The sequence below is a fragment of the Rhea pennata genome, chromosome 3 (assembly GCF_028389875.1).
Source record: "Rhea pennata isolate bPtePen1 chromosome 3, bPtePen1.pri, whole genome shotgun sequence".
Taxonomy (NCBI): Eukaryota; Metazoa; Chordata; class Aves; order Rheiformes; family Rheidae; genus Rhea; species Rhea pennata.
In genome coordinates, this window is record NC_084665.1 from 62,452,876 (window position 1) to 62,467,813 (window position 14,938).

Below are 14,938 nucleotides of genomic sequence, written 5' to 3' on the forward strand. Positions count from 1 at the left end.
ATGGCCATGTCCCCCGCGGCCGCCCGTGCCGCGCCGCCGCCGTTGCTGCTCCTGCTGCTGGCGGTGGCAGTGGCGCCGCTGCCGGCGGGCGGCGGGCCGCGCTACGAGCCCACCTGGCGGTCGCTGGACACCCGGCCGCTGCCCGCCTGGTTCGACGAGGCGAAGCTGGGCGTCTTCCTCCACTGGGGCGTCTTCTCGGTGCCCAGCTTCGGCAGCGAGTGGTTCTGGTGAGCGGGCTGCGCGCCGCGCCGCGCCGGCCCCTCTGCCGCTGGTGAGCCGCGGCGCGGGTTTTAGGCTCTTCCAGGAGAGCGGCTCCTCGAGCAGGCAGGTGTGCGGGTGGTTTCGCCCCTCGCCACCTCCCCTCTCAAGTAAGGGGCCGGCCGGGAGCCCCCGCGCGGGCCCTGGAGCGGAGGCGGGTGTGAAACGGGCCTTCGGCCGCGTCGGGGAAGCCGGAAGCGTTGCGGCCTGGCTCGCGAAGGGCGCGGAGGTTTGATGGGGCTGCGGTGTGTGTGTCCGCCGGCCTGTCTGCCCCTAACGCTTGTGCGTGTGCTGGCGAACGCTGCAGAGAGGCTGGGGAGCAGAAAGATTTGTTTTACTGCTGAGTGGCAGAAGGAGGCCTTACTTGATCAGACAGGCTGATGTGCTTGTTCTTCCCCTGGAAAGAGCCTAAAGCTCTGATCCTGCAAGTAACTTTAATTCAGAAGCTGGGTGAAAACTTTGGGTTGCGTGAGTGTTCAGTGGCTCAGGACCTCTGACTGAAGCCAGTTGTTTTGCCATCTAATTTGCATGCTCTGCCACATGTTTCCTGTGTGACTTTGAATAAGTCATGTTTATCTTTCTAATGGAAGGTAATGGATCTCTGACAGAACTTAATGCAATGTCCAAAGCTTAGTGCAGTGTCCATAAAACAAACCAACATCACTATAAGCGAATGACTATTTTCCATAGACAAAATTCAACCTACTCTTCTCAATTTCCTAAAGTTTTTTTTTTTTTTTTTTTTTTTTTTTTTTTTTTTTTTAAATGTGTTCCACTTACTACCTAATGACTTCTGGAGGGGTTCAGGCCTTGCTTGGAGTGCTGTGCTCTGATGCTTGTGTGCAGATTCAGGCTCACACCTTTGTTCTTTTGCTGTTCTTCTGAAAAGACCTCAAAACACATTAATGTAGTTGATAAAGTTGTTTGTCTCCCATCCTTTGGTATGTGTAGGTTTGGAGCTGCTCCAGGGACCTCCAATAGTGCTCATAGTCAGTAATGGAGGTCTGTTGTTAACAGCTTTAAATAGAAGGTCATAAATGCTAGCAGTCATCCAGCCTGTTTTCCTTTCCTCAGAGATGCGCAACCTTGGTCAGTATGTTTCTGAAACTTAACACTTTTATTCCAGCAGTTTTTAATGTTGTTAGCAAGCAGCATGACACAGAAAAGCAAGAGGATATTATCTACCTTTTTTTTTAATGCAATTGCATACTTTCAGGTGAGACTCCTTTTTTCAGGTTCAGTCAGGAAGACTGTCTCTGCATTCATTTTTATTTATTTATTTTTATTTTTTAAACCTACTGGCTGCCAGTGTCTGTGTTTGTTTATGCTGAGGTGCCTTTGAGAAGGTTTCAGCAATATCCACGTGGTAGGTTTAGTGTTACAGAAATTAAGTTGAGTCCAACCCAAGATCAAAGATATGAACACATTTGGGACATTCAAGTTCTGTTCTGTACTGCTTTATTCTTTCCCTTTGAACTTGTACTCATTTATGCCTAAATTTGCAAACAGGATTTTGCTGCTTGGCTTCATCTGTAGAAAGGTAAATCCTTTCAGACCTTTTTCCCCATAAATACTAGCAGTCACAATGTGTGTTGCTGTTAGGTTTCCAGCAATAAGGCTGTTTATGCTTTAAGGACTGTTGCATGCTCTTCTTGGATTTCCTCTTTCATTATGGGGAGGGATGGAACAGGCTGAAAACAAATAATGCTCTATCAGTGATCTCTGTCCATGGTGAGGGTGAGAGACCATTCTAACAGAGCAGAGGTCAAAACCTTGCTGTGGACTGGGGCAGTTGGGATAGTGACATTACTGGATCAGGTATTGATGTGATGGAAAAACAGGATAGAAATTGTCCCTGCCTCACAGAAGTGGGCTGCAAAAGGAGGTCATTGTCTTACTTCTCCTCTGGTTCTTAAATCTGCATGCCCTGGTCCTGTGGATTGAGGGAGAGAGATATATCTGAGAGTTAGAGCCTGTTTGTAACAAGAGGAGGTCTTGCAGAAACAGGCTGTTGCAGGAGCACGTGCCTTCTAGTAGAATTATTTTGGTTCACAGCCTCACATGTGCTATGGGTATAGCACTCTGCAGTGAGGCCTCTCTCCTGCTCTGGGGCCACGAGTGTCAGCTCGCGTATCAGGTTAATCAGCTGCATTTGGTGTGGAGGACTCTCGACCAGGAGAGAGGTAAAGCTGCTGGCTTGCACATTTGTGAATTGCAGTGTGGGTAGCGGAGCAGGGGTATCTGACTGATGCGTGAGACTGGAGAAGAGTGAGTCATATTAGTCCAGAAAAAGGGCATTTCTAGTGACACATGAGCTGCTTATGTGAACTGCATAGTTGTGCCCTCTTGTAATTTTTCCAGATCTGGGTACTGAAAAAGGCTACCAATTTTTCCGTTCTTCAAGTACAGCTGCTTTGTGACATATCTTCAGATAAAATCTCAGGACCTTTCCAAAGTGGAGTGCTTGAAAGAAGCAGAGCACAAGGAAAAGAGAGCCAGGGATAGAATCTTTGATAACTTAAACTGTTACTCTCTGAAGTAATTTTATTTCATTTCCAGTGTCGTGTAACAGCATGTGCCTCAGTGTGAATGCAAATAGGAGCTGATGATTTCAATTCACTTTTATGTGTTTACATAGTATGTCAGAAGCTGTATTTTTACTGTGTATTTTTAGGTGGTACTGGCAGAAGCAAAAGAGAGAGCCCTATGTAAAATTTATGGAGGCAAATTATCCACCTGGGTTTAGTTATGAAGACTTTGGACCATTGTTTACAGCAGAATTCTTTGATCCCAACCAGTGGGCAGATATTCTGAAGGCTTCAGGTGCAAAATATGTTGTCTTGACTTCAAAACATCATGAAGGTAAATAGAAGGTTTGTGAATGTTAGTAATTGCTACATTTCTATCAGCTGAAGAAAAGCCCAGGTGACTTTCCTGCTTGCTAAGAGAGAGGCAGAGAAAGTCAGGCAGACTGATTTACCTGCCCCAACCCAGCTGAAGAAAAAGACCCACCCAAGAAGTGTGCATTTATTTTCCTGACCTCTGCATGATAGCTGTAGTCATAAAACTTTCATAGAAGGAGGAACTGTTTGTGCTATTGTTCTCTTGCCTGAAGCAGTGGGTACTGCTGAGCTTCCTGCAGTAGTTATTTCTTTTCCAACTGTTGTGTAAGGAACCAGCAGAAGTGTGCTGTTTTATGCAGAGAACACTCTGTGTGCAGGCAGTTAACTAGCTCTGTAGATTTATCCAAGGAATTTAGAATATGTTCCAGCAGTTCACTTCAGAGTTAGAAACATATACAGGGTGTAGCTATTCCTGATGCTGTAGATGGTAAAATCTGAACTGGGTCTCTGAAGATGACAGGTGTCACACTTGCAGTGAAATAAATAAGGCAGAACGTTACAGCTTTACAGCTGGAGATGAAAACACAGATGTGAGTACCTAAAGTTATGCAAGAAGTTTATTATTAAGAAAATCATTTTGTGGGCTGCCTGAGCCATTGTCCCATTATTTATTCTCAAATCTCAGCTCACACCTCCCATGCTTTTCTCTTTCTGCTTTTTGTGACTGCTGTTAAGATACTATAAGGTGATGTAGCTAGCTGACTGGTAGACTTGACTGAACTTCTACATTTGCATGCCTTTTCTATGAAGGTATAGGAGAACTTCAGATGCTGTTGATTTTTGACACCATAATTATAAGATACTTTGCAGACATAAGTAAAGAAAAAAAAATGGTTATAAAGAAACATGATAGTAAAGAAAAGCGAAAGATATGACGAAACAACGTAACAGCACATCTAGTGAACATTGCCTTTGTTTGGGGAGATATGGATACCGGACAAACAACTAGTAACTTGTGCATCAGAATTGTTACTAAAATTCACAAAACTGATTCTAGTGATGCCTGTGGCATAATTCTCACTGACTTAAAAAGAACAAAGATTCATTTAGTCTGTCCAGTAATGTTGGACATGAATTTTTAGCTTGTTTGTCTAGAAGATACAATTACACATATTTCACAAAAATATTGTAAGATTTATTAGGCAATGCTTGTAAAGCAGTTTGAAAGTGAGAGTTGAGCTGGTGGTGGAATCTGAAGGGCTTAGGCTGGATTGCTGAATGTCTTAAAAATTAAATTCCTCCTGATAATTAATGTTGATATTTTAAAAGCTCTTCCAGGAGTTTTTGCACTCTGCTTATGTACATCTACTAACTGGGTAAATAAGCTGTTATAAATGTCAAGATAAATGAAAAGTGAAGGTTTGCATAAGATATAGATGGGAAGGAGGAGAATATTTTTTGAATGTAATGATAGCTAGAGCATTCTGCAATAAAAGAGCATTTTGTCGTCTTGTTGCTGATTGCATGTTGAGAGTTTATATTTGAAACAGTCTGTGGAAATCCAGATGCCTCCAAAGTTGCTATATTTTTGGTTAATTTAATTGGGATATTTGAATGGAGTGAACAACTAAGGAGGAAGGAATAATTATCCTCAGTTAGTACAGACCTGGAAGTTTCCTGTTTTTAAATATATTTGTAAATGCATGTGTGTGGAAAGAGGAAAAAAAAATATACGCGTACATGTGCGTGCACACACGTAAACTGTGGAAGAACTGTAACTTTCCCTCTTCTGCTTCCCTTTCCTACTATTTAATTTTTTCTTTTCAGGCTTCACTTTGTGGGGGTCCAAATATTCTTGGAACTGGAATGCTGTTGATGTGGGACCAAAACGAGACCTTGTGGATGAACTAGCAACAGCTATTAGAAACAGGACTGATCTGCATTTTGGGTTATATCACTCCTTATTTGAATGGTTCAACCCTCTCTTTCTTGAGGATGCCACAAATGTATTCAAAACAAGAAAGTTTCCAACCAGTAAATCGTTACCAGAACTCTATGAAATTGTTACCAAGTACCAACCAGAAATAATTTGGTCTGATGGGAATGGAAATGCGCCCGATACTTACTGGAACAGCACTGGTTTCTTAGCTTGGCTGTATAATGACAGGTATATAATGATGCTATCATAGTTCCTTATCTGAAACTGTTCCATTTCTTGTTGGTCTCATTTTCTGTATATTGTGTGGAACCTATTGCCTTTACTTATGGAGACTTAACTGTATCTTAACTCTTCTGGAATATGAAGTGTCAAGAATGCAGACCTTCCCTAGAAAAATCAAAGCTTGCTTTTTTTTAAAAAAAAAAAAAAAAAACAAAAAAACAAAAAAAAAACCTTTCTTTTTACCCATCTATCAGTTAAGATGATATCAATTATTCTGCCTAACTATATTCTTCCATAATTATTGTGTACTGCATGGGCAAACAGGATAGCAGAATAATCTAGGAATATGGTACATTGTTGTCGTTATGTGTCTGACAGTGGATATGCGGTGCAGCCTGCTTTCTTGCAGATCTCATGTGAAAGTTTCCAGCATATTTCCCTAATAAATGCTGAGCCTTTTACTAGAAAAGGAACAAGAATAGGATCCCTGAAATTGCACTCAATCAAATTGTAATAAATTAGTAGTGCAGAATTCACCCTACATATTATTTTCTGGGAGGTGAGGAAAGAGATTCCATTGATTGTAACTGCAGTTCTTAAACTAAAAATTATAAACTTAAAATATTTCTGTTTTCAGTCCAGTTCGAGATACAGTTGTGACAAATGACCGCTGGGGAGTTGGTAGCATCTGTAAACATGGAGGTTTCTACACTTGTAGTGACCGGTATAACCCTGGACACCTTTTGCCTCATAAGTGGGAGAACTGTATGACTATTGATAAGCAGTCGTGGGGCTACAGGAGGGACGCAAAGCTTGATGATTACCTCACCATTGAGGACTTGGTTAAGGTACAGTAGGACAAATGGGTTGCATGCAACTTCTGCTTCTCCCTCCTGATTATTATATGGTATCATATTTCAATTGTATTTTTAATACAAATATTGTTTTAATTATCCATGAAATTATAAATCATTTTGTTCACTTGCAGCCTAACATTGGTAGGATGAAATATCCATGTTATTCTTACTGACTTTATAGGAATGACTATGAGAAAAGTTACCTAATAAAAGTTAAGTCAGTTTCTTAGGTGAGTAATTGGCCAAAGACTGACCTAGAAAGTCTGTCTTACTAGTTTCTGGTAACTTTACATAAAAGTCGATGAGAAGCAAACAGTTGTGATTTCACAGCTCCTATTTAGGAACCGCTGATTGAAGGCTGTATCTTTTCCCGTTCTAGCTAGAATTGATTTATCCCTCTTAATAGTCTTTTACCTTGCAAAGAGAAACTTTTTTTTAATGCATTTATATTGGTAAACACTAGCAGATACAAGATATCTTATGTTAAGATATTTGATGTGTTAGTCTAAAGTATTAAAAAAGAAAAGATTTGAAACTTAAGAAAACTGGATGAAAGGAAAACTTATCTTTAAGATTACAATATATTTAATTCACCTAGTAAAGGGATGATTGTTTACTACTGTTACTTAACCTAAATCTGTTCCCTGCAAGAGAAAATTTCAAATTGAAATAAGCTCTTTTCAGAAGCAGGAGACCTCAAATTCATTCAAATCCCCAGCTGTCTGCTCCTCAGACTCATGCCTCTCAGTCCTTGATCTCTGGAGGGCAGTGTGGGTGTGAACACAAATGTTGATGTAGAAGGATCAGCAACCTGTTTGCAGGTGGCTACGTTTGCACCAATGCCACAGTGTAATCTCTTGAAGCCAGAATCTGTGATCACCAAGGGTTGAGATTAAAAGATTTATTAGTAAAATTGTTTGCATGTTTTTTCTGTATGCTGCTTGGATTAACAGATCCAGGGAAAGTCTATTCCAGGATGAATGAACCTTTGCATCTAGATTAAATGGACTATTTTTTTTACTGTTATGTCCACTGACATGAAGACAGTCATTCATCCATCCTCTTTTGGCATTTTTACAGTAGGAACATTCATTTTATAGTAGTAATTTTCATTTAAATTTCCATCTGTACATTCTGTCTGTTGCAGCAATACTCAGTTATATGCTACATGCATTTTACAGGCCCTGAAGTCTATGATTACTATTAATATATGAATGCTTATTCTCGTATTGGTTCTGTTTGCAAAAGATAGAATATTTGGAAAATACAGTACCTTCAGAGACAAGATTTTATTTTCTTTTCTAAATAAAATAGTGTGGTTTACTTTCTTCTAAATGTTTCGTGAAAACTAGATACAAAATATCCAAAGCTTCCTACTGTTTTACAGTTGTTGCTATAAAATAGGGAGAACATTAGAGCAAGAAGTTGCTTCAGTAAAAATGACAGTGGCATCTATGTGCCCTATTATCCTCTCATGTAGAGAATTAATCCCCTGTTTTGTTGGTAAAACTCTCATGAAGTTTCTGCAGAACTCAAAATGCTTAAAAAGTTGTAGAATCTTACTCAAATGTAGATTCAGTCAGAACTACTGGTGTGAAACTGTGTTTGGGATGTCATTATTTTCTGTCGTTATAAACTGACAACAGAGCCTCCTCATACGGGAGGCTAGATTTTTGCATTGACTGTTGGGATGGCCCCTCAAGCCTAAACACATAGCAGTTACACAGCCAGTTCAATGCATTATTCTGAAGTAACGTACCAGGCTTCAGTAAATACTTCAAAGTGTGTGTGTGTGTGTGTACACACACATACATATATATTTTAACCATATGTTCTGTGTGTTTAAAAACATTTCAGCAACTTGTAGAAACAGTATCTTGTGGGGGTAATCTCTTGATGAATGTTGGGCCCACTCATGATGGTCGCATTGCTGTTGTATTTGAAGAACGCCTGAGGCAGATGGGTACCTGGCTGAAAGTCAATGGAGAAGCCATCTATGGAACTAAGCCGTGGAGAGCGCAGAACGACACTGTCACACCAGAAGTGTGGTAAGGCTACTGAACCAAAATGGAGACAATATAATGCAGCAGAAGCTTATACAATATTTTTCATGACTTACAGCTTACTCTGTATGCTGGAAAGAAAAGTATACTTTTGTCATTTTAGCTGCGCACATAAAGGTGTGTATAAAGATGTAAGTAGACAACAAGTGTCGAAGAAGATAGTTTTGGGATAATGCTGAAGCTGAAGGGAAGATTGCTTGTGTCCCTTAACGATTTTGTGCTTCTTAGTGTAGCTGGCAACAGAAACTTTAAAAATAAATAAATCCAAAGTATAGAACTACTATGAAGTGTTTATCTGTACAGTAGAAATACTAGTTCTCGCTGAGAAACAGGAGAAGAAGACTAGGAACCTGTCTTAATATACTCCACACTACATGAAGTAAAAAGGCATAGGGAAATGATTGCAATTGCTTGGTCACTAAACTCAGCCAGACTCTGGACTTCCCTCCCTCCCTCTCCCTCATAGCTGCTATAACACCTAGTGATCTATAATGGCTTTGGTCTGACCCTCTTTTCTGCCTCACTGGGCTTTCTTTTACTCTTGCTCCCAGTAAGATCCGGCTGTCTAGCTGTAGCCTTGAAATGCTAAAACATCGGCTCTTTAGTAAAATCATTTCTGGGAACAATAAAAAAACAGCTGTAATTAAAATGAAGGAAGTCAGGAGAAATGTTTCAAATATGTACCACAAGATTACCAAGGACAGACTGTGGATAATGTCTGCTGAAACTCAATTTTTAAAAATTAACTGCTGGATGAAAGTCTTTACTGTTGCATAAACTCCTATTTAATTTTTCTGTGGAGTTACTATATGCTTGATTATGGATGTGAATTACCGTATTTCCTGAATAAACCTGCAATTGTCAGAGTCCCTCTATCCCACAACTTCCTTCGTATGTGACTGAGCAGCGGTGAGTATTATATACTTGCTAAAAATGCAACAGAGGATCTTAAATTTCAGTTCCTTAATAGTCTCCGTTGCCTCTAGTTTGTTGGAACATTTGCAGGGAATAGTAGTTTATTAAAGGGTATGGATTATCTGAAAAGAAGGTTATGCGTGTGAAAACGTAACTAATGCTAACTTTTCAAATCTCTTTCCTATCTTGAGATGTATATGACTTTGGTATATACCACTTTGGAAGATTTACAGGGAAAACTGACATGCATTTCTGTTCTCCATTTCCAACCAGGTACACCTTCAGTCCTAAAGAAGGCAAAGTCTATGCAATTTTCCTTAACTGGCCAATCTCTGGAACTCTGGCACTTGGTGAACCACAGGCTAAGGTTGGAGAAACAGAGGTATAGACTCTTCTTCTCTTGATTCTTTAAAACAGTGAAGTTTTAAAATACATAATGTAAGAAATGAATGTATTCTTAAGGCATGTGGAAAATAACTCAAATGTTTATCATGTTCCATTAGTGTTTGTTCTAGGTTTTAATATTTGTGAGAATGCCTACCTTCTAGGACAGAGAATATTAGAAGAGACCTAGCAAAATGTTAGCTTTCATTCCAGGACCTTCTGTGTCATAGTCTTCTGAGTGGGATGTTTATTTAACAAAGCTGGACCTAGTTGTTGCTGGGATATATTTTAGCTTGCAAACTGAGGATCAGAAAAAGAGGCCAAGTAACTGAAAAAAAAAAAAAACTCTGCTAGCCCTCCTGTTCCCAGTATAGATTCTAAGCTAGGGTTTTTCTATAAAGTGTCTATTCTCATGACTTTGCATGGCTGTATTGTAAGTGCTGTAAGGATGCATTAGTTTCAAATCAAGTCCTTGGACAAAGGGAGAGCGCACAGTTTATTTAAAGGACGTCAGTTTTCCAGGGACATAAAATAGCAAGTCACTGACCCTACATATCCATCTTAAAGCTATGCTGAGAAGTTGAGGATGTGGAAGCTGCACCTATGTTTGCAAGTAGTGTGACCCAGTATGAGCAGATTTATAGAGCAGAACTGTTAGTGCTTGGGACTTGATAACCACACTATATGCACTGAAGGAGGGTTCACTTTGGATTAGCTTTATTCTGGTCCCATACACTGGATGCTCAGTAGCAGCTGAAGTGCATTAAGTGTGTTTCTGGACTGTCTTCTGGTTTAGCTTCATCTGAGAACAATTAAAACAGCTTTGTGATGAGGATGAAAGCACTGCAAATGGAGACGATCAGTCATTTCAAAAGCATGCTCCAAACATCATCTAAAACACAAATGTAGATTCATCTCGACTTTTGGAGAGGCATCTAGATTGTCTGTGCAGAAGAACAATGTTTGAGTGGTAAAGACTGGTCTTCAATGGCCTTAAGCTGCTCCACTGTTTTCAGCATTTCATACTAGCTGGCATAAACATCTCTCCACAGAACATACTTGTGTGGTGTTTGTGGGGTTGCTTAGGTCAGTTTTAATCAGAGACAACTGTCTGCACTCTCTAAAACAGATACTAATTCAGGACTAAATTCTACAGTAGGAAACTGGCATTTAAGACATAGGTGATACTAAGCTCAGCATTTTGGTGCCTAATGCCTATATCCCCAAATCATGTGCAAAATATTTTTGAAAAGTTTATATACCTTTTATGGACTTGAATTTAGACAAACACCACTAGCTTTAAGAAGTATTATTACTTATGTGTCTACTTTACAAGTACTTTTGCAAGGTCCTACGACCTTTAATCAGTCATACCATTTGGCTGATGAGTGGCATTTCAGGATAATCTGAGTAAAGTAGCTATGGCAGAACACTGCTTTGTCAAATATGCAATTGTATGTACTTTGAAAAGGCTTTTTTAAATTATAGTTTTGGTTTCTATTTCAGGTGAGGCTGACTGGCCATGAGGAACTGCTGAAATGGGCTGCACTGGGAGAAAAGGGAATGCTGATAGCTCTACCTCAATTAAGTCTGAAGCAGTTGCCGTGTCAGTGGGGCTGGGCTTTGCAACTGACTAACATAAACTAAGCCATCCACTCAGGTGATAGCAAACTGTTCCCCCTGCACCTCGTCACTGTTTTCTACCTCTTGCTTGCTTCCTCTGAGAAACAATCATTTCATTTTTAAATGAAAGATAAGCTAATATTAAAGGATGGAATGGAGAGTCTCATGGAATCTAATACTGGACAGTTGAATCACTGTGTGAAATTTGCTTCAGCACCTACCTTGACCTCTCAACTCTTCTTTTGAATGAGTTTATTGCCAAATTATGTGAAGAAAAGAGGTGCTGCTTTTTTAAAGCCATGAGAAAGAAGAAAACAAACTCAAGCCCATGTTAAAGCAAATGTAGCTATCAATGATACAACCTCCTTAAAACAAGAAATGCGGATTCAGCAAAAATGTATGTTAAAGAACAACTGACGGCTTTGGAAAGTAAGCTTTCCTGTTGCTTGCTAAAAACTGGCAGATAGTTTCAGATAAGGAGAGTAATGCACTTGCATAGAGAGTTTTGTAATGGTTGGGAATTCACCACAAATACGTAAATATGCATTACTTCTACGTTTCTAATCATGAAAATCATTAATTTTATAAGCTCCTATCTTTTTTTATAATTCTGTCTATTACTGAGATTAAGTACAAGATCTATAATCAGACCTCTGAGGGTTTTTTTTAGCTGTTCTTTGTATATTTTTCTAAAATTAAAGTTACTCTTGTTTAGATCCATTGTTTTTTATGCAGTGGACTATTAAAATAAATTTCTTCAGTGAGAAAGTTTTTTTTTTTTTTTTATATAATCAGGAGTTACTAGGGATCTTCAGCTTTGGCAAAAAGACACCACTTTAAACAGAGGGTGAATTGCATCCAACTAGAAAAAGTTCCAATCCCATCATCTATCTCTGTTAGAAATGACAGACCTGCAGTGTGAGGTTTGCAAAGGGGGAGTGGTAGGGTAATAAAAAAGATAACTTCATTTCAACATAAAGATCAATGGTTCTTTTTCTTAATATAAATAAAGGGAAAACTATTACTCTACAAGTTACATTTACTCCCCTTTCAAACTTTCCTGTACTTTATTATTTTCCTATATCAAACCTTTAGGTGATGGGCCAATGAGGTATTGCCTTTTCTGCTATTAAAGTTACTACACACAAACCTTACATTAAAATAATTTATTACAGTACAGACAACTGGGCTCAATTAATACAAATTAAGATAAAATATTTACAAGTTATTGTATACAGCAGTTGCTGTTTGAACAGCATAAACAGGAGAACTTCTAAAAATCCACATTCTCTAAGGCTTAAGCAATAAGGATACTACCCCCCAGCATCTTGATGAGGAATGTGCATCTTTTTGAATAATGAGAGATTCTTTGGAATAATGTTCATAAAGTCAAGGAAAGAGGAGTTTTCCTTTATAAAAAGAAAAAGCTCTAGGGAAGAAGAGTGTGCTTTCTGCTGTTCTTAAATAGTTATTGTTAAATTCTTTTTTTTCCAAAACTCACTGCATTGCAGGCAATTTTTAAAAAAATAACTATTGTAACACTGTCATGAGATGCCTTTTGGATGAAATAAACATAAATAAATTAAGGAAGAGTTTAGCCACTTCTTAATAGAAAAGTCTCTACATATGGAGATTCTTTCAGTATTTTTAAATGGGTGTTTTAAGCAGAATTCTATTAGATAGAACAAATACAGGCTCACTCCCAACTTTTTCAGTATATGTGTTCCCTCTGCTAGTCTACCATTCCTACACCATTATAAAATTAACCCAGTCTCATCAGTAGTCACAAGAGATATGTTATAAATATGTGATCTATTCCTATTTATGTGGAGTTCATTTCTCTAGCTGCTGAGGGGTACTAAAAGCTTCATACACATTAGCAGCAAAATCTTTCACTTGTTCCATCATCAACAGGTCCTGGAAGAAATTGAAAGAAGAAACTGCTTAAGCAACACACCCACCACTTTCTTGTTTTTACTGCAGTAGTACTTATGCATCATAAGAAGAGCACCTGGCACTCCCAAAGAGATTTAACTCTAATTTCTTGTATTAGAAATGCTTATGAGCAGAACTGCAAATAGGCTCCTGTTGACTTTTCTGTGTTTCTGTACAGTTTAGCAAAGAGAAGAGATTCCGGGGGGGGGAGCGTGGGGAGGAGGAGAAAAGCATCTTTCTGTAGCGTGCAAATCTATAAAAGGTTTATGGTGTACCAGTTGCTCTTGCTGCCTTTTAAAGGCAATGAAATCAAACATACTGAAGTATGTTATTAAACTGAAACTTATATTTCAAAAATTTGGGGTGTTTAAAATAAGGAAAATTCTTACCTGCACAAAGTGACTGGGAGTTTCACTGCATACTGAATGGATCTGTCCATTTATTATTGGAATTATCTTGGCTAAAGGAAGACTGATGCTGGAAAGACTACGAGGGAAATAAAATGTTGACCTTTACCTGCTTCGATATTGATAAAGCCATTAAACTTTATAATTATTATAAAGTAATAATTATTGAATTGTAAGTAAGAGTTTGTACAATTTAGTTTTGCATAGACTGCAAATTTAAAAATACAGATGAAGTTGTTTGTTCCCTATCAAGGCTTTCATTTATTGTAGAGAACTACCAGAGCAAACTTCATCTGATATGTTGGTTTTCCTATTACACAGCTTTACACTTGCTTCTCATGCAAGAGAGATGGTTTAGCCACAGCACGCGTGTTCGCATGTGGGTAGAGTTGTCAGGATTATCGGTCTGAAATTTCACACTCTTTGTAAACCAGGTTTAGGGCAGACAGCCAAATTAGAACCTTTGGGATATTATAAGTAATAAAAATAGCATACATTCAAAAAAATTACTCTTTGAGAATCATCAGTTATTGAAAGAAGCATAGGATCTGATAGGAAACCAGCTTCTTAGAGAACTCAGCTCTTGAATTTGTTACATTCTCACTGCATTGTTTTAAAACCAAGTTGACTTCCAAATAACAGCTATTTTTACAATAGTCTTTTAGAAAAAGAGGCAGAAGATACCACATATTAATATCTTGTTCAGCATACCAGTGAAGAACCTATGTTCTGTAGATGCTTAAGCTGCGTGTAACTGGACAACTGGTAATGTCCAATTTTGTTGAGAGTTACAGTAATTGACAGTCAAGAGCCTAGCGTGCACAGAGCTTATGTGGGAACTGCAGGAGAATGCTATGTTCATCACAGCCTCGCATGGGAGTATTGTGATACGTCTTTCAGTAGTTGTCACTAGTGGAGTAAGTCCTCCTTGGCAAGCAAGGCAGCCTACTTCTACAGTGTTGCCAAAAACTGAGAAGTATAAATCTCTATTTGTACTTCCAGATCCGTTAGTAACGATGCTTGAGTAACCTCAAGCAAATTATACCGATGTCATGGGTGAGAAGCAGCATGCAATACTCCCAACTCTCTACTTCATCAAAATGAGGAAACAGTATTTGTTCTTGATAAGCAAGAAACAGAATTCTTTCTAGCATGCGAACTTCACATAGGCAGGAAAATCTATAGCTTTTTTTTTGGAATTCACTATGAAGCCCGAAGTGTTGTCACATAAGAACCACAGCAAAAGAAAAGAGTTACCTATTTACAGAGCCATTCTGACAGAGGTCCTGTTCAGTAGGTCTAAAAAACTCAGCCATATTGTCCAGCAATCGACTGAATCCTCTGTTTAAACATGTGCTTAAAACTGTACCAAAATCTGGACTGAAAAAGTAAACAAAATGCTGGTTTTGATTTCTAGAATTTATTTTTCCAGACTAAAAAACCCTGTAAGTATTCAGTGCTATAGATGTCCCTCCCATAAGTTAAGATGTAC

The 14,938-nt window shown here is 38.8% G+C and overlaps 2 protein-coding genes across 2 annotated transcripts in view; one reads left to right on the forward strand and one right to left on the reverse strand.

Moving 5' to 3' along the window:
* FUCA2 (alpha-L-fucosidase 2) lies at positions 1–13,605 on the forward strand. The gene is made up of 7 exons (XM_062572443.1): positions 1–227; positions 2,933–3,120; positions 4,929–5,268; positions 5,900–6,110; positions 7,977–8,167; positions 9,371–9,479; positions 10,988–13,605. The coding sequence occupies exons 1-7, from the start codon at positions 1–3 to the stop codon at positions 11,126–11,128; spliced, it is 1,407 nt and encodes a 468-aa protein (XP_062428427.1). The 3' UTR covers positions 11,129–13,605.
* The window catches only part of PEX3 (peroxisomal biogenesis factor 3), a 22,798-nt gene continuing 20,115 nt past the window's right edge, over positions 12,256–14,938 (reverse strand). The window contains exons 10-12 of the mRNA XM_062572444.1: positions 14,704–14,826; positions 13,429–13,525; positions 12,256–13,021 (exon numbers count right to left, since the gene is read on the reverse strand). Coding sequence (XP_062428428.1) covers positions 12,938–13,021; positions 13,429–13,525; positions 14,704–14,826 — 304 coding nt within the window. The 3' untranslated portion in view covers positions 12,256–12,937. The remainder of the gene's footprint in view (positions 13,022–13,428; positions 13,526–14,703; positions 14,827–14,938) is intronic.

What these genes read in the sequence shown, in the direction of transcription:
- FUCA2 (XM_062572443.1), top strand. Translation starts at nt 1, where the DNA reads ATGGCCATGTCCCCCGCGGCCGCCCGTGCCGCGCCGCCGCCGTTGCTG. An exon ending in GCTTGGCTGTATAATGACAG is followed by an intron (nt 5,269 to 5,899) that starts GTATATAATGAT and finishes TTCTGTTTTCAG; the next exon opens with TCCAGTTCGAGATACAGTTG. An exon ending in CCATTGAGGACTTGGTTAAG is followed by an intron (nt 6,111 to 7,976) that starts GTACAGTAGGAC and finishes AAAACATTTCAG; the next exon opens with CAACTTGTAGAAACAGTATC.